The 19,690-nt window shown below is 44.5% G+C and overlaps 1 protein-coding gene across 1 annotated transcript in view; it reads right to left on the reverse strand.

The window, feature by feature from the left end:
* The window catches only part of LOC126285028 (coagulation factor X-like), a 724,967-nt gene that overhangs the window by 64,394 nt on the left and 640,883 nt on the right, over positions 1–19,690 (reverse strand). The window contains exon 6 of the mRNA XM_049984353.1: positions 7,464–7,657. Within this exon, the coding sequence (XP_049840310.1) occupies positions 7,464–7,657 (194 nt within the window). The remainder of the gene's footprint in view (positions 1–7,463; positions 7,658–19,690) is intronic.

The following is a 19,690-nucleotide window of genomic DNA, read 5'->3' on the forward strand; positions in this document are numbered from 1 at the left end:
TAAAGTAGCATTATGTGCAACTGCATCCATTTTATATAAAAATTCCTTTTGATATGAAAGTATATTTGACAATCAAATGTTGTAATACATGCTTGCTAAATTGCAGATTGACAGGAAGATTTTATACGTATTATTTAAATTTTCTTCATTTGTTCATTCTGTTTTGCAGAGACCATGAAAGTGAAACTTCAGGGATGTGCGATACATTAGTGTATGCATTGAGAGAGAAAACCAGCAATTATAAACTGCATTAATTATTATCTAATCGTCATTAAACAGCTGCAAATTATTTTTGCCAGCTCACTCTCATTTTAACATTATTAGAAAGTATCAGGGAAGCTGCCAATCTGAAAGAAGTTGTTGCTTACTCAGTTCATAGTTCCTATTTCTCTCCTGCTGGTACCTTAATATAAATACAGTAACACTGGGACTTATTAAAAAAAGTACTGTAAGAATAGTGGCACAAGTACAGTGAACATCACTAATTGTCACATGACTAACAACAGTTGTCAATTGTTGAACATGAATTATCAGATAATATTATGAGAAATATTTTTACTTCTATTTGAATTTGCTGAGTTTCTATTTTCTGATTTTTTTTCCTAGTGGGTAATGAAGTACTGCTTTGCATCAGAATACAGAAATAAACTCTGAACACTAGACAAGGAAGCAAAGTGCAAATGAAATTTACTTTTGTTTAATGTATTGTGGGTGCATAAACCACAGTTCAGCAGGAAATAATTTTCATCATTAGCAACAAATATACTATAAAAGTGGTAGATGTGATGTACATCTACAAACAAACAAATGATTAAAATTTCTGTTAATTACTTTCTTGTGATATGGGTACACAGGTTCTATAAATATTTAAAGTCATCATCTTCCTTCCACCTGTACCTGACATGGGTACACGGGTTTTATAAATATTTAAAGTCATCATCTTCCTTCCACCTGTTAGAACATTATTTTACCATTATAATATTGACATTAAGCCATATTCAAGTTTAAGATTTTGACATACAGGTTTACATTAGGCAGATGTAACAACGTAATATAGCAATTTTGACATTAAGCAATTTTATAAAACATAGGCTGTATAAAAACAGTTATTTGACTAGGCATTAATTGATAGATTTGTTGGATGTCCTCCTCAAAGAAATTGTCTCAAATTCTGCCCATCTGCTGCATTAGATCATCAAACTTCCACCGTGGTTGCCCTAAATGCTCAAAATATTCTCAATTGGGGAGAGATTCAGTGAACTTACTGACCAAGGTGGTGTTTGGCAAGCATGAAGCCAAGCAGTAGAAACTCTCACCATGTGCGGGCAAGGCATTATCTTGCTGAAATGCAAGCTGGAGATAACTTTCCATAAATGGCAACAAAATGGAACACAGAATATATTTGAGGCCCCACTGTGCTGAAAGAGTGCCGTGGATGACAATCAAATGGGTTGTGCTAAAAAAAGAAATGGCACCCCAGACCATTGCTCCTAGATGTCAGGCCAAGCCAGAAGTCAGGCGACAGTCAGGTTGCTATCCCACTGCTGTCCAGGAGTATACAGATTGGTCTTCGGCCTAGAATCTCAATGGCTGGAATAGAACTGCCTTCAGTGATGAGTCCCACTTCAAACTGAACTCCAATGACGATTGAAGATGTGTCTGGAGATACCCAACAGTGGTGGGATACCAATTGGACTGTCACCCACTATATGGTCTGACAACCAGGACTGATGGTATGGGGTCCCATTCCTTTCAATAGGTGGACCACTTGGCTTCTCATCTGTGGCACCCTTACAGCACAGCAGTAGACTGACTATATTCTATGCCCTTCATGGGAAGCTACCCTAGGCTTATACTTAAGCAATGTAACACCTTCCCGCACAAGGCAGGAGTTTCTACTGCTTGGCTTCAGGATTGCCTAACTTGGCCAGCAAGTTCACCAAATCTTCTCCCAATTGAAAATGTTTGGAGTACTATGGACAACTAGGACTTTGATGATCTATGGCATCAACTGGACATAATTTAGGATGATATCCCTCAGGAGGACATACAATAACTCTATCAATCAATGCCAAGTCCAATAATTTCTTGTGTACAGCCCAGAGGTGAACCAATGTGTTATTGACTTTCAAATAAATCATGCAATTTTTCTGAAACGTAATCACTTGTTTGTATGTACACATAAATCACATCTACTGATTTCCATCCCACATTGATCATTCCTTCATGTGGTCTCTCTCTCTCTCTCTCTCTCTCTCTCTCTCTCTATCTATCTATCTATCTATCTCTATCTCTATCTCTATCTCTCTCTCCCTCCCTCCCTCCCTCCTCCAAGTGTATAACTAAGGAGCAAACATACAGAGGAATAAGTGTAAGAAATATAGGAACTACAATGCCAACTCTGGAAGACACATTGTTATCCAGTTTACACAATATTCTTCATGCTTGCTTTTGCTGAAAAAATGTTTTATTTATTTTAGCTGCACTGTGCCAGACGATAATTCCGTAATACAAAAGGGATTTAAACATATCTGCCCTCAAGGTAACAAAATGATAAACAATCATAAGTGCAAAGCATAGTGAACTGAAGTTCTATATTATTTTAGCTATAATTGTTGAATCCATTTTAGCTTGAAATCCAGCAGGACACCATACACTATCACACACACAGTGTTTCATTTAGCAGAACATAATTAATGTTCATGTCTGCTACCAGCATGTCAGTTTTTTAATTACTTAATATAATATGTATTTGAGCCAGCTAATTCTCTGAAATGGAAAATTTCATTCAGAATTTCACTAATTTCACAGACACAGATGCGCTGTGCAGTATTTCCCTCAAAAAGGCAGAACTCATATTACAACCAAAACACATATGTAAAAATAAACAATGTTCTACCAGTTTGCAGCAATATGGAATTCCTTCTAACGAAGAGAAAACAAAACATAGTCGGAGGAGGTTGGTGAGGTGCAGGCAGCAATGAAGAACCCAGATCTGGAGACACCTACCTTGACCATCAAGCAATGAGGGCAAAAAATGAAAGCAGCAACAGATGACAGGGCAAAGAGTGTTCATCTGTAACTACTGTAACAGTTCCATTTCAGAGAGGATAAACAGGAGTTATATTGGTAAATACAAATGAATGTGGGGAAAAAAGAAAATCAGGAGCTGAGAGTTCAAAACAAATAAAGCATCATAATCAAAGAATACTAAGGGTCAATAATGAGGTAGAAACATAAATAAAAAATGACTGGATGAAGGAAGAGGACTGATTAACTGGACTGTGATATAAGTTGAGTTCAGGAGGGTGGTGGTTCAGAGAGTGAGATGTTCCCATCCCAGCAATTCACATAAACTGGTGCTGGATGACAGGACTGAAATGGAGTATGTGGTCCTGCAAGTCATGCTGTGGTGCATGTTTAACTACTGGGTGCAGGGTGTCTCAAGGCAGACAGTATGTCCTTGTCTGATCATATGTTCTTCCAGTATGGTAGTAGTCTTTTCTACGTAAAAGTCTATTTGATGAAAACCTGTTAGGCAGTAAATGACATGAGAAATTTCTCATGTGGCCTTGCATTTAACATTTTTTTGCCATCGTTGAGATCATTGTAGTGGCATCGAATGGTTTTAAAGGGCAGATTTTACATTGAGAAGAGTTACATGGGATGGAACATTGTGGTAGGAGTTGTTTTGGGGATATCACAGTGCTTGGAAAGAAGGTAGAAAATGTTATAAGGGTGTGGGAATGCCACCCTGTTTGGTGTAGGGAGATATCAGGATAGGAAAGAATGATCTCATTTCAGGGCTTGACACGATAAAATCAAAGCCCTGGTGGAGGAATCTACTTAGGCACTCATGATCTATTCTGTTATGGCATAAAGTCAGCACCAGCATGCCAGTCGGGAACAACAGGGAAGAGAAGACTATGAGAAGGAGTCAGCCAATCGCATGCTGACCGACCTCCCTCCAGGACAACAATGCGACAAACAACATAAGTGCCGTACCCAACAGGTGGCACCCATTTTGATAGCAGCTTCAATGTTAGCCATGCCGTTAGCTACCTCTATGTAGCTCTGACTTGTATTTGTCTATATTGAAGAAGACTGATTATTTTGTATGTTGCCCTGTGCTTGCGACACATCTATCAAAGCTAAGTATTGTATCTTGTCTATTTGTAATAAAACTCATCAATATGGGTTGTTTGATTGTTTGTCTAGTGAACCAAATATGCAGGATTCCTAGACAACAACAACATTGGTGATGAGGTGAATTAATTACATAGTGAAAACCTGTTTAAGTTCGAACCCTGAACCGTCAGCTACCACTGACTGTCTGTTTTTGTAGTGGGATTTTGTGTTTTGCAGGTGCCTTCATTCTGCCTTGTATTTTCTTTGCAGGGGTGTGTTTACCTGTTTTAACTGTCTCTCTTATAGAGTTTTTTTCTGTTCAGTGTTTTCAGGTGGGCATTGCATAAATTTTCTTTGCTTGTGTGCTTATTTTTATTGCTTGCATTGTCTGTTTACTGCATTTGCCTACTCCATAATGAGCAACCCACCTCTCCTGCTCAGGCACCTCAGGTGCAAGTGATAGATGTTACACAGCTACCACAGATGTTTTAGTTTTTGGATGCAGCAGATTGCAACCCTTCTTAACACGGTACAGCAGTTACTGGAAAACCAAGCAGCAAATGCAGTGCAACATGCAACAATCGTAGCTCTGAGTGCCATACCACCTTTTTGCCAGTTTAACGATAAAGAAGAGAAATGGCCTGAGTGATTCCAACAGTATGAAGGCCACATCATTGCTCACAAAGTGTCAGGTACTGTGCAACTACATTACGTTTTGTCACTGGTAGGAATTGAAATCTTTTGCCTCATACAGAAATGGTTCCCTAACAGCACTCCAAGTGAACTTTCCTACGATCAGATTGTAGATTCTCTAACTAACTGTTATGACCAACAAGTGACTGTAGTGCCAGCTAGGTACCAATTGTGTTCTGTTCCTGACGCTTCGTCCAGGACTGTGCTGGACATGTTCAGAGGTGCTCCTCTGCCGAGTCTTGCCGACCGACCGGTTGGACATCTGAGAGCGACATATATTCTACAGTATATCTGACTATTTCAAAATTTTTTCTCTAGGTTTGACATCATGTTTGCATTGTACAACATAAAATCTGAATATAAAGCACCACAAGAACTTTTGAATTTGCATTTCCTCATCATACCCTGCCAATCTGTTAACCACTACTGATAAGTTTGTTCTGTCTGTTTCTTGCACTGAAAGAATTGGTTTTAGAATGAAGGCTTTCATGACTGGATAACATAGCTGCTAGTAAACCTTTTGGGATGTGGGGTCGGGGTCCGAGAAACTCTTCTGTTCCTGACGTTTCATCCAGGACTCCACTGGACATCCTCAGAAGCACTGCTCCTCTGAGCCTTGCCAACTGACCTGTCGGACGTCCGGGAGCTACATATGTACTATAGAAAATGTCACTCTCAGGCATACCACTGGTCAGTTGGCAATAGTCAGAGGAGGAGCGCCTCTGAGGATGTCTAGTGCAGTCCTGGATGAAACGTCAGGAACAGAATAGTTTCTCGGACCCCGACCTCACATCGCAAAAGGTTTACTAGCAGCTATGTTATTCAGTCATGAAAGCCTTCATTCTTAAACCAATTCTTTCATTGCAAGAAACAGTCATAACAAACTTATCACGGGTGGGTAAGAGATTTGCAGGGTATGATGAGGAAATGCAATTTCAAATGTGCTCGTGGTGCTTTATATTCAGATGTTATGTGGCGTGTACAATGAAACTGATGTCAAACTTACAGAACAGATTTTGAAACAGTCAGATCGATCATTTCATCACGTAGTACAAATTCTAGACCATTATGATTCAGATGCCGTAATGGCCAATAAATTTGAGCAGCCACCAATTTGTCGGGTTGAGTCGTCACATGCTCACGACTGGCCCAGTAGGAAGCAACAGCAGGAGCACCCCAAGCCGCGTAAGCATCTCTGTAAGCAGGTGGCTACATCAGTGAACAGATAAGCCATCCCCTCAGTGCTATTCGTGGCAAAAACGCCAAGACTGCCCATCCAGACAAGCACTTGCGATGCACTGAGAATTCAGTCTGTGAAAAAAGGTTATTCAGAACAAGCAGTACCAATTCTCACATCAGTTCGTTGTTTAATGAAACTACTGCAAAACCTGAATATCATTTAGCTTTCGACATTTAAAAAATGAAAGTGTTGAAAGTGGGGGGGGGGGGGGGGGGGGGGAGTGCTAGTTACTGTTAAACAGCACTCATGGGTAGAGAACTGGAAACCACTGGTCCACAAAGGACACACGTCGTTGGTACGAGTGGTTATTCCAGATTCTCAAAATTGAACTAAAGTCTGAAGTAGCCTCTGGAAACGCACGATCCCGTACTGCCATTAAAAATGTGTGCACATAGTTTCGTAGGTTTCCATGGTGTTCGATAAGTCATGACTAGAATCAGTTTTCTTTGACACAAACATTACTATTAGACTCGCTCTCAAATAGATTATTCTTATAAAGACACTTTTTTCCTGGTTTTGAGATTGACAACAATAAAAAACTGAAGTGGCGGTCCTTTATTTTGAGATCTTCATTGTAGTGGTGGTGAGCTGCTCCTACTAACCATTCCAATATTCACTGTTCATTGAGCCCATCTTAGGATCTGTGAAGAAATCCAAAACGGACACGAGGTAAGCAAACTTCTTAGAGTTGAGCTAGGGAAGAAACTGGGGAAATTAACACGATCTCGTCATTCTAATTGGTGAACGTAGCCATCCACATGCAGCAACTCGCAAAGGACTTGTGCTGCTACCCAGTCCGTCAGAGAAATGTCTCATGGCAAGAGGTTCCGAGTCTCGTCCTAATTAGTTAATCGGTTAGTTTGGAAGTCGTAGAATACACGGGGTTGGAAGATTAGCTACGTACCCTGGAGGTGATGTTCAAGTTTATTAGAAGAGAGAAAACTCTGCTCTTTTTCCAAAGGAAAATTGCAGTGAGATATTTCAAGGTGTGTAATCCCGCCTTTTGACTTTAGACTGCTATCACGTTTCACTGATTCTGTCTGGGATGCTAGAAGGCGTAGCGACATGTACAGTGGTGGTAGTTGTTGGTGTTTGTGAGGCACGTCGGTGCGGGCCATCTGGTCAGCTGGTTGATTTGTTTGGGGGAGGGATCCAAACAGCGAGGTCATCGGTCCCATCGGACTAGGGAAGGATAGGGAAGGAAATCGAACGTGCCCTTTCAAAAGAACCATCCAGATATTTGCCAGAAGGGATTTAGGGAAATCGCGGAAAACCTAAATCGGGATGGCCGGGCGCAGGTTTAAGCCGTCGTCCTTCCGATTGCGAGTCCAGTGTCCTAAGCACTCCGCCACCACGCTGGGTACCATCCGGTGTAGTGCAGTGCAGTGTAGAGTACAGTTACCTGGTGCGGTGCGTGGTGCACGAGTCTGAGCAGTCGGACCAGCGGCTCCAGCGGCCGAACAGGCGGCTGTTGTAGCCGCGCAGGCCGCGGGTCACGCGCACCACGAACACCGTGGACGCCGCCCCCGCCGCCCCCGCCGCCCCCGCCGCCCCCGGCCTCGGCCGCCGGCGCCCCGCCTGCGGCCGCGTCGAAACCTGCGGACACCGCGCCACGCCGACCACCGGCTCAGCATTCACACTCTCCGCCACTCACCACGTCTGCACAATATTCAGAGAGTTCTGGACAGCATTCACGAGCGCCTGCGGGTTTACGTTTCTGTAGGCAGCGACATATTTACATGTGACTTGAAAACATTATCTGCTGATCATATACAGGGTGTTACAAAAAGGTACGGCCAAACTTTCAGGAAACATTCCTCACACACATGTTATGTGGACATGTGTACGGAAACGCTTACTTTCCATGTTAGAGCTCATTTTATTACTTCTCTTAAAATAGCATTAATCATGGAATGGAAACACACAGCAACAGAACGTACCAGCGAGACTTCAAACACTTTGTTACAGGAAATGTACAAAATGTCCTCCGTTAGCGAGGATATATGCATCCACCCTCCGTCGCATGGATGATGCGCTGATGCAGCCCTGGAGAATGGCGTATTGTGTCAGTCCACAATACGAGCACGAAGAGTCTCTACATTTGGTAGCGGCGTTGCGTAGACAAGAGCTTTCAAATGCCCCCATAATGAAAGTCAATAGGGTTGAGGTCAGGAGAGCGTGGAGGCCATGGAATTGGTCCGCCTCTACCAATCCATCGGTCACCGAATCTGTTGTTGAGAAGCATAGGAACACTTCCACTGAAATGTGCAGGAGCTCCATCGTGCATGAACCACATGTTGTGTCGTACTTGTAAGGGCACATGTTCTAGCAGCACGTGTAGAGTATCCCGTATGACATCATGATAACGTGCTCCATTGAGCGTAGGTGGAAGAACATGGGGCCCAATCAAGACATCACCAACAATGCCTGACCAAACGTTCGCAGAAAATCTGTGTTGATGACGTGATTGCACAACTGCGTGCGGTTTCTCGTCAGCCCACACATGTTGATTGTGAAAATTTACAATTTGATCACATTGGAATGAAGCCTCAACCGTAAAGAGAACATTTTCACTGCAACGAGGATTGACACATTGTTGGATGAACCATTCGCAGAAGTGTACCCGTGGAGGCCAATCAGCTGCTGATAGTGCCTGCACACGCTGTACATGGTACGGAAACAACTGATTCTCCCGTAGCACTCTCCATACAGTGACGTGGTCAACGTTACCTTGTACAGCAGCAGCTTCTCTGACGCTGACGTCAACTGCACGAAGAATTGCCTCCTCCATTGCAGGTGTCCTCGTCGTTCTAGGTCTTCCCCAGTCGCGAGTCATAGGCTCGAATGTTCCGTGCTCCCTAAGACGCCGATGAATTGCTTCGAACGTCTTCCTGTCGGGACACCTTCGTTCTGGAGATCTGTTTCGATACAAACTAACGGCGCCACGGCTATTGCCCCGTGCTAATCCATACATCAAATGGGCATCTGCCATCTCCGCATTTGTAAACATTCCACTGACTGCAAAACCACGTTCGTAATGAACACTAACCTGTTGATGCTAGTACTGATGTGCTTGATGCTGGTACTGTAGAGCAACGAGTCGCATGTCAACCCAAGCACCGAAGTCCACATTACCTTTCTTCAATTGGGCCAACTGGCGGTGAATCGAGGAAGTACATTACATACTGACGAAACTAAACTGAGCTCTAACATGGAAATTAAGCGTTTCCGGACATATGTCCACATAACTTCTTTATTTCTGTGTGAGGAATGTTTCCTGAAAGTTTGGCCGTGCGTTTTTGTAACACTCTGTATACGAGGGTAACTCAATTATTGTAGTCAAATAGGGAATTCAAAAGAACATCATTTTTCGACACAGTCTCCTTGCGTTTCAACGCACTTGGTCCATCGTTGTACAAGTTTCCTGATGCCCTCATAAAAGAAGGTTTTCGGTTGAGCTGCGAGCCAGGAATGCACCGCTTCTTTCACTGCTTCGTCCGTGGTCAATCGACCCCCCTTCATGAATGTCTGAGTGGACTTGACAAATCATAGTCAGAAAGGGCAAGCATCTGACTGTAACAAACACTGTTTATTGTTGTAACCTTTTCCCTATAATGTTCCAGAACTGGATCTCGTGCGTCCCAAAAAACCGTAAGCATCAGTTTTCCTGCGGACGGTTTGGTCTTGAACTTTTTCTTGCCTGCGAATTTGGATGTTTCCATTACATACTCTGCCGTTCACTCGCCGGCTCGTAATGATGGATCCATGTTTCGTCACTAGTAATGATCCTGTCTAAGAAGTTATCTACTTCGTTATCATAGCCACCCAAATGTTTTTGCAGATGTCCAAGCGCCTTTGTTCATGCAACTGTGTGAGTGAGTTGTTTTAGGACCAATCTTGCACAAACTTTATGAAACGCAAGTCTGCTGTGGATGATTTCGTAGGTGGAACCGTGACTAATTTGCAGACGATGTGCCACTTCGTCAATAGTTAATCGTCTGTATCAGAGAATCATTCCAATTGTTTCATTTGTGGCGGTAAACGGTCGTCCGGCTCCTTCATCATGCGTAGCACTTGTGCGACCATTTCGGAATTTTTCAATCCATACGTACACATTCCGCTGTGGCAAAACACTGTTCCTGTACTGTACCGAAAGTCTTCGAAGAATTTCGGCCCCTGATAGGCCTTCCGACCACAAAAAACGGATCACTGAACGTTGCTCTTCTTTCGTGGAAATAGACAGCGGAGCAACCATGATTAACAGTACGGAAGCGATAACGGAACTAACCCAGCACCTTGAAAGTTGCGAAGATATAACAACAAATAAACGAAGCATGCGCCATCAACGTAAAACTACAGTACTACCAAAATACTTGAAGGTATCAGATAGATTATATAATGGTAAGACAGACATTTAAGAACCAAGTTTTAAATTGTAAGACATATCCAGGGGCAGATGTAGACTCTGATCACAATCTATTGGTTATGAACTGTAGATTAAAACTGAAGAAACTGCAAAAAGGTGGCAATTTAAGGAGATGAGACCTGGATAAACTGACTAAACCAGAGGTTGTACAGAGTTTCAGGGAGAGCATAAGGGAACAATTGACAGGAATGGGGGAAAGAAATACAGTAGAAGAAGAATGGGTAGCTCTGAGGGAGGCAGCAGAGGAACATGTAGCTAAAAAGCCGAGGGCTGTTAGAAATCCTTGGGTAACAGAAGAAATATTGAATTTAACTGATGAAAGGAGAAAATATAAAAATGCAGCAAATCACGCAGGCAAAAAGGAATACAAACGTCTCAAAAATGAGATCGACAGTAAGTGCAAAATGGCTAAGCAGGGATGGCTAGAGGACAAATGTAAGGATGTAGAGGCTTATCTCACTAGGGGTAAGATAGATACTGCCTACAGGAAAATTAAAGAGACCTCTGGCGAAAGGAGAACCACTTCTATGAGTATCAAGAGCTCAGATGGAAACTTAGTTCTAAGCAAAGAAGGGAAAGCAGAAAGGTGGAAGGAGTATATAAAGGGTCTATACAAGGGCGATGTACTTGAGGACAATATTATGGAAATGGAAGAGGAGGTAGATGAAGATGAAATGGGAGATATGATACTGCGAGAAGAGTTTGACAGAGCACTGAAAGACCTGAGTCAAAACAAGGCCCCGGAAGTAGACAACATTCCATTGGAACTACTGACGGCCTTGGGAGAGCCAGTCCTGACAAAACTCTACCATCTGGTGAGCAAGGTGTATGAGACAGGTGAAATACCCGCAGACTTCAAGAAGAATACAATAATTTCAATCCCAAAGAAAGAAGGTGTTGACAGATGTGAAAATTACAGAACTATCAGTTTAGTAAGTCACAACTGCAAAATACTAATGCGAATTTATTACAGACGAATGGAAAAACTGGTAGAAGCCGACCTCGGGGAAGATCAGTTTGGATTCCGTAGAAATACTGGAACACGTGACGCAACACTGACCTTACGACTTATTTTAGAAGAAAGATTAAGGAAAGGCAAACCTACGTTTCTAGCATTTGTAGACTTAGAGAAAGCTTTTGACAATGTTGACTGGAATACTCGCTTTCAAATTCTGAAGGTGGCACGGGTAAAATACAGGGAGCGGAAGGTTATTTACAATTTGTACAGAAACCAGATGGCAGTTATATGAGTCGAGGGACATGAAAGGGAAGCAGTGATTGGGAAGGGAGTGAGACAGGGTTGTAGCCTATCCCCGATGTTATTTAATCTGTATATTGAGCAAGCAGTAAAAGAAGCAAAAGGAAAATTCAGAGTAGGTATTAAAATCCATGGAGAAGAAATAAAAACTTTGAGGTTCACCGATGACATTGTAATTCTGTCAGAGACAGCAAAGGACTTGAAAGAGCAGCTGAACGGAATGGACAGTGTCGTGAAAGGAGGATATAAGATGAACACCAACAAAAGCAAAACGAGGATAATGGAATGTATTCGAATTAAGTCGGGTGATTCTGAGGGAATTAAATTAGGAAATGAGATACTTAAAGTAGAACAGGAGTTTTGCTGTTCGGGGAGCAAAATAACTGATGATGGTTGAAGTAGAGAGGATATAAAATGTAGACTGGCAATGGCAAGGAAAGCGTTTCTGAGGAAGAGAAATTTGTTAACATCAAGTATTGATTTAAGTGTCAGGAAGTTGTTTCTGAAAGTATTAGTACGGAGTGTAGCCATGTATGGAAGTGAAACATGGACGATAAATAGTTTAGACAAGAAGAGAATAGAAGCTTTCGAAATGTGGTGCTACAGAAGAATGCTGAAGATTAGATGGGTAGATCACGTAACTAATGAGGAGGTATTGAATACAATTGGGGAGAAGAGCAGTTTGTGGCACAATTTGACTAGAAGAGGGATCGGTTGGTAGGACATGTTCTGAGGCATCAACGGATCTCAAATTTAGTATTGTAGGACAGCGCGGAGGGTAAAAATCGTAGAGGGAGACCAAGTGATGAATACACTAAGCAGATTCAGAAGGATGTAGGTTGCAGTAGGTACTGGGAGATGAAGAAGCTTGCACAGGATGGAGTAGCATGGAGAGCTGCGTCAAACCAGCCTGAGGACTGAAGACCACAACAACAACAACCAAAATAAACAAAAATATAACTAAATTGCCGATAATAATTGACTTACCCTCGCACACTCCTGGAAATTGAAATAAGAACACCGTGAATTCATTGTCCCAGGAAGGGGAAACTTTATTGACACATTCCTGGGGTCAGATACATCACATGATCACACTGACACAACCACAGGCACATAGACACAGGCAACAGAGCATGCACAATGTCGGCACTAGTACAGTGTATATCCACCTTTCGCAGCAATGCAGGCTGCTATTCTCCCATGGAGACGATCATAGAGATGCTGGATGTAGTCCTGTGGAACGGCTTGCCATGCCATTTCCACCTGGCGCCTCAGTTGGACCAGCGTTCGTGCTGGACGTGCAGACCGCGTGAGACGACGCTTCATCCAGTACCAAACATGCTCAATGGGGGACAGATCCGGAGATCTTGCTGGCCAGGGTAGTTGACTTACACCTTCTAGAGCAGGTTGGGTGGCACGGGATACATGCGGACGTGCATTGTCCTGTTGGAACAGCAAGTTCCCTTGCTGGTCTAGGAATGGTAGAACGATGGGTTCGATGACGGTTTGGATGTACCGTGCACTATTCAGTGTCCCCTCGGCGATCACCAGAGGTGTACGGCTAGTGTAGGAGATCGCTCCCCACACCATGATGCCGGGTGTTGGCCATGTGTGCCTCGGTCGTATGCAGTCCTGATTGTGGCGCTCACCTGCACGGCGCCAAACACGCATACGACCATCATTGGCACCAAGGCAGAAGCGACTCTCATCGCTGAAGACGACACGTCTCCATTCGTCCCCCCATTCACGCCTGTCGCGACACCACTGGAGGCGGGCTGCACGATGTTGGGGCGTGAGCGGAAGACGGCTAACGGTGTGCGGGACTGTAGCCCAGCTTCATGGAGACGGTTGCGAATGGTCCTCGCCGATACCCCAGGAGCAACAGCGTCCCTAATTTGCTGGGAAGTGGCGGTGCGGTCCCCTACGGCACTGCGTAGGATCCTACGGTCTTGGCGTGCATCCGTACGTCGCCGCGGTCCGGTCCCAGGTCGACGGGCACGTGCACCTTCCGCCGACCACTGGCGACAACATCGATGTACTGTGGAGACATCACGCGCCACGTGTTGAGCAATTCGGCGGTACGTCCACCCGGCCTCCCGCATGCCCACTATACGCCCTCGCTCAAAGTCCGTCAACTGCACATACGGTTCACGTCCACGCTGTCGCGGCGTGCTACCAGTGTTAAAGACTGCGATGGAGCTCCGTATGCCACGGCAAACTGGCTGACACTGACGGCGGCGGTGCACAAATGCTGCGCAGCTAGCGCCATTCGACGGCCAACACCGCGGTTCCTGGTGTGTCCGCTGTGCCGTGCGTGTGATCATTGCTTGTAGAGCCCTCTCGCAGTGTCCGGAGCAAGTATGGTGGGTCTGACACACCGGTGTCAATGTGTTCTTTTTTCCATTTCCAGGAGTGTATATTGACGTAGTAAAACCTGTGTTTACATTTCTAGATCTGTGCTTTCCCACCATTTACGTTATTTTCTGTTAGTCCCATCATAAGCCCTATTCCCCAAATAAGTCTTTTTCTGACGCTAAAAAATGTTTGAGCACATAAAAACAAATTTTATTGCTTTACATTCAACTCTGTAAAGTTGGTCAGATGTTCTTTCATTGCTCAGAAAGATACAGGAGCTACAAGTGCAGCGTTGGACGTCGGGTACGGTACTTCACTAAGATCGCTGAATCTAGCCCCTTCTCCAGGGATACAAGACGCTGACATTAGACTTTTATTTTTCCGTCGTACGTCTCGAACCCGGCACGTCCGCAACCTCGGGACGTATAACAGGAACAAAGATCCGGCAGCCCTTGTGGCTGCTAAGTGATTGAGACCACTCATGTCAAAGTCATTATCATTTCAATCAACTCTAAGCCATAATTATCTCGATAATCATCACTCAGTTGCGGCCATGCCTTAGTGACAAATGCCTGGATAGCTAACGCCATGCCTTGACGTGAAATATTCAGATAAAAGCCGACTGGCAATAGCCATTTGAGGTTTATGAAGATGCGCAAACCTAGCCACCTGGGAACAGGGAGGGTGATTTTCGTTCTGTAGGAAGAAAACACTTCCGAGGCGGAACTCTCACCACAGATATCCATGTTAATGGGACCGCTTACACATTTAGTACATCCGAAGACGAAAAAACCGACGCACCAGGAAGCAATTATCCGATTGCGATGAAAATCGATAGATATAATTTACATAACAGAAAAACAAATGACTACAATTTCAGAAAAACTGGGCGATTTATTCAAGAGAAACAGATAGAGCATTGGTTCATCTCTGGCCCTTCTGCAACAAATAATTCTGCTTGGCATTGATTGACAGAGCTGTTGGATGTCATCCTGAAAGATATCGCGCCAAATTTTGTCCGATTGGCGCGGTAGATCTTCAAAATATCGGGTTGGTTGGAGGACCCTCATCATAATGCACCAAACGTTCTCAACTCAGGGGACATTCCTCGACCTTGGTGGCCGAGATAGTGTTTCGGATGTTCCGAGACAGGGAATAGAGACTCTCTCTTTGTGTGGCCAGCATTACCTTGCTGAAATGTAATCCTAAGGAAGGGCAACGCACGTTACATACAGTATTGTCGATTGCAAGGGTGTCGCAGATGACAACAAAGGAGGTCCTGCTACGAAAAGAAATTGCACCCCCGACCAACACCCCTGAATGTCCGCAGCTCGAGGTCTAGTGGCTAGCGTTGCTGCCTCTGGGTCACAGAGTCCCGGGTTCGATTCCCGGCTGGGTTGGGGGATTTTCTCTGCCGGGGACTGGGTGTTTGCATTGTCCTCATCATTTTATCGTCATCATCATCATCACTCGTAATAGTGGCTAGATTGGACTGCGTAAAAAATTGGATAGTGTAAAAAGTGGGACTTTGTATGGGTGCTGATGACCCAACAGCTGAGCGCCCCGCAAACTAAACATTATCGGGCTATGTGGCGGGCGACGGTCAGGGCGTCTCTGGACAAATCTTTGGCCTGGAATCTCTTCGACTCGAGTAGAACTGCCTTCAGCGATGAGTCTCGTTTCGAACTGAGTCCAGACGACCAGCGAAGACGTGTCCAGAGACGCACCGCTAAGCGATGGGATACAAACTTGACCGTCGCCCGCTAGACAGTCGGACAACCAGGAGAGATGGTATGGGGTTACATTTCTCTTCATAGCAGGAACGTTCGGTTGTCATCTGCTGTACCTTTACAGCGCAGCGGCACGTCGACGATATTCTATGTCCTGCCTTGTTGTCCTTCATTGCAAGCCATTTTGGGCTTAAATTTCAATGAGATAATGTCCGCCCACGTGCTTCTCTTCGTGCTTCCCGAGCCCTACCTAGCCGAGCGCGGTGGCTCGATCTCCCCCCAAATGAGAACGTTTGAAGCATTACGAGGTGGGTCCTACAACCGGCTTACGATTTTGACGATCTAACGCGCCAATTGGACAGAGTCGGGCGCGATATCGCTCAGGATGACATCCAGAAACTCTATCAGTCAAAGCGAAGCCGGGTAGCAGCTTACGTGAGAGCAGAGATGGACATAAGCGTTATTGACTTGCTGAATTTCTGAAGGTCTTCCTGTTGAATAAACCGTCCAGCTTTTCATAAAATTGTACACATTTGTTTGTCTTTGTGTGTACGTCACATCCACCGATTTCCGCCTCATTTGAATAACTCCTTCGGAGTGCGTCGCCCTTTTTCTTTATAAGAGAGTATTTCATCACTCGGTCGACCACCAGCTTCATTTTAGTTTACTATTTAAGTGCCTGGCAGAGGGTTCATCGAACCACCTTCACAATTCTTTATTATTCCAATCTCGTATAGCGCGCGGAAAGAATTAACACGTGTACCTTTACGTACGAGCTCTGATTTCCCTTATTTCATCTTGGTGATAGTTTCTCCATATGTAGGTCGGTGTCAACAAAATATTCTCGCATTCGGAGGAAAAAGTTGGTGACTGGAATTTCGTGAGAAAATTCCGTCGCAACGAAAAATGATGTCCAGCCCAAATTCTGTATCATTTCTGTGACACTGTCTCCCATATTTCGCGACAATACAAAACATGTCACCTTTCTTTGAACTTTTTCGATGTAGTCCGTCAGTCCTATGTGGTAAGGATCCCACACAGCGCAACACTGTTCTAAAAGAGGACGGGCAAGCGTAGTGTAAGTAGTCTCCTTAGTAGGTCTGTTACATTTTGTACGTGTCCTGCCAATTAAACGCAGTCTTTGGTTAGCCTTCCCCACAACGTTTTCTATGTGTTCCTTCCAATTTAAGTTGTTCGTTATTGTAATACCTAGGTATTTAGTTCAATTTACGGCTTTTAAAGTAGACTGATTTATCGTGTAACCGAAGTTTAACGAGTTCCTTTTAGCACTTATATGGATGACTTCACACTTTTCGTTATTTAGGGCCAACTGCCATCTTTCGCACTACTCACATATTTTTTGTAAATCGTTTTGCAGTTTGTTTTGGTATTCTGATGGCTTTATTCGTCGATAAACGACAGCGTCATCTGCAAACAACCAAAGACGGCTGCTCCGATTGTCTCCAAAATCGTTTATATAGATAAGGAACAGCAAAGGGCCTATATCACTACCTTGGGGAACGCCAGAAATCACTTCTGTTTTACTCGATGACTTTCCGTCAATTATTACAAACTGCAACCTCTCTCACAGGAAAGAATATATTCGTACATTGAAAATATATTGTTGCGCATAATTTAGCGACGCAAGTAGCTTTCGCATGATGTGTCATTTCCAAGTAATATAGCTCGATCAAACTTGGAGCATAAGTAGAAAGAACTGCTGCGGTATAGTGCATAAGGTGACTGAAGGAAACATGCAGTGAGACGAATACAAATGTCATTACCATTTAAAGACAATAACTACATTGTAGCCACCCATTCATGATACTTAGATACTGCAAATGTCGTGTCGGCCGCTCCAGCGGTTCTGGGCGCTCCAGTCTGGAACCGCGCGACCGCTACGGTCGCCGCTTCGAATCCTGCCTAGGGCATGGATGTGTGTGATGTCCTTAGGTTAAAGTAGTTCTAAGTCTAGGGGACTGATGACCTCAGATGTTGAGTCCCGTAGTGCTCAGAGCCAAGTGAACCTTTTTTTTTATGGCGGGACACGGTTGTTTATAGGATGTGCGATCTCCACAGGCAGCAATACATGCTCTGCAACGTTCTCCAATGCCGGCCCCGAGGTCGGTAAGCAGTTCATGTGGCAGGGCGCTTCATTCATCCACCCGCACGCCTGACAACTGCTGTACGCTCGTCGGCGTGGACGTCCCTCCAATGTATCCCATACGAGCTCTATGGGATTTGAGGTGGGGAAGTGGACATGACAGTCCATTCGCCGAACATCCTCTCTTCCCAAGAGCTCCTCCACCAGTGCTGTTCTATGCGGTCGCGCATTGTCACACATTAAGTCAGGAGCCAAATACACTCCTGAAAAGACCTGTATGAGGAAGGAGTGTCAAACAGCATTGTCCCGGGAGTGTATAGTGTTCAGAGACTTGGAGGACAGTAAACCTATGCCTCCCCACGGATAGACCACCAAAGCGATCATGTTCGGCAATGGTGGACGCACCCTTATATGGAGAGCAGTGTGAACACATAATGCACCCTGGAACATTGTTTAGCATGATCTCTTTGGTCGTCCACGTGTTATTGTCTGGGAAGATATAATGTTGCATAGGTGTACTGACCTCCAAATATCTGAACATGGTACATTAATTAGTTAATGTTATTGTGACACTGTATTCCTTCCCCGTGTGTCTCTTATATTTTGTGAGGTGCTTTTGGCTCTGACAATTCTTATGAAGAATCGCAGCAGGTGGACGAGTGATATTCGGCGAATGGACCGGCCAGCCCCATCCCCCAACTTAAATCCCGCCGAGTACGTGCGGGATGCGTTGACGAGACGTATTGCAGCACGCCCAAATGGTCAACCGCGCTGCTGGAAGAACAGGACGCCCCAGCACGACAGCTCCTTACCAACCTTACAACCACGTTGCAGAGCAACACCGCTTAAAGAGCCATGTCCCGCCTTTTGTAATGTACAGGGGAGCACCATGAATCGCGGTGGTTTCAGTGCAATTATCGTCTTTGATATTTAAGTTACCATCTGCACCACATCCGCCTACGTAGCACAGTAGTAAGTCCGGCTGACCGCCACGCAGAGTGCCTGGGTTTGATCGCTGGTACTGCCAGCCAACTTGAGGCCAACTGAGGAGCTGCTCCACTGATTATTGGCGGTTCCAAGATCAAGAAACCCGAAGACGAACGAGAGAGTGGTTGCTGACTACACGCCGCTCCATACCGCATTCGATGACACCATTGACAAATGAGGACATGGCGGTCAATCGGGCGCAATTGGCCCGTCGAGCGGCAGAGCGTGGAACTTTACCTTACCTTCTGTACTATACTGCAGCAGTTCTTTCTGTGTATAGTCAAAGTCCGTCGAACTATGTTGCTTCGCAGTGACTCGTTACGCAAAAGTTACTTTCGTCCTTTCTTAAGTTTTTCTTAGCAGTTCATGTGCTTATCATCATTTTCCCGTCACGTACTAATCTTAAATTGGACCAAGTGCGAGTATACAAACAAAACATCGATGTTTTGTATCAACTACAATGCCCATTTATAAAATACCAATAACCGTGTGTTGATGTTTAGACTCTTTTTTAAAACTAACAGAACATATCGACGTGTACGCTCAAGTTGTTTCAGCAAATGTTGAAAGATTTTCTAGCTACAAGAACGAGTTATCGGGTGACAGACTATCCAACACCTTTGAGTACGTCTGTATGCTGAGTGCCATACACCGCAGCAGCTCTACGATGTTTATACAACAATTTTCGTATTGCTTCAAAGAACGAACTGGGGTGCTCCGAGCCTGGTGAAGTCGGCAGGGGAAGTACCTGACGAGAGGCAGCGGCTCC

This window comes from Schistocerca gregaria, chromosome 8, assembly GCF_023897955.1.
Source record: "Schistocerca gregaria isolate iqSchGreg1 chromosome 8, iqSchGreg1.2, whole genome shotgun sequence".
NCBI classification, from domain to species: Eukaryota; Metazoa; Arthropoda; class Insecta; order Orthoptera; family Acrididae; genus Schistocerca; species Schistocerca gregaria.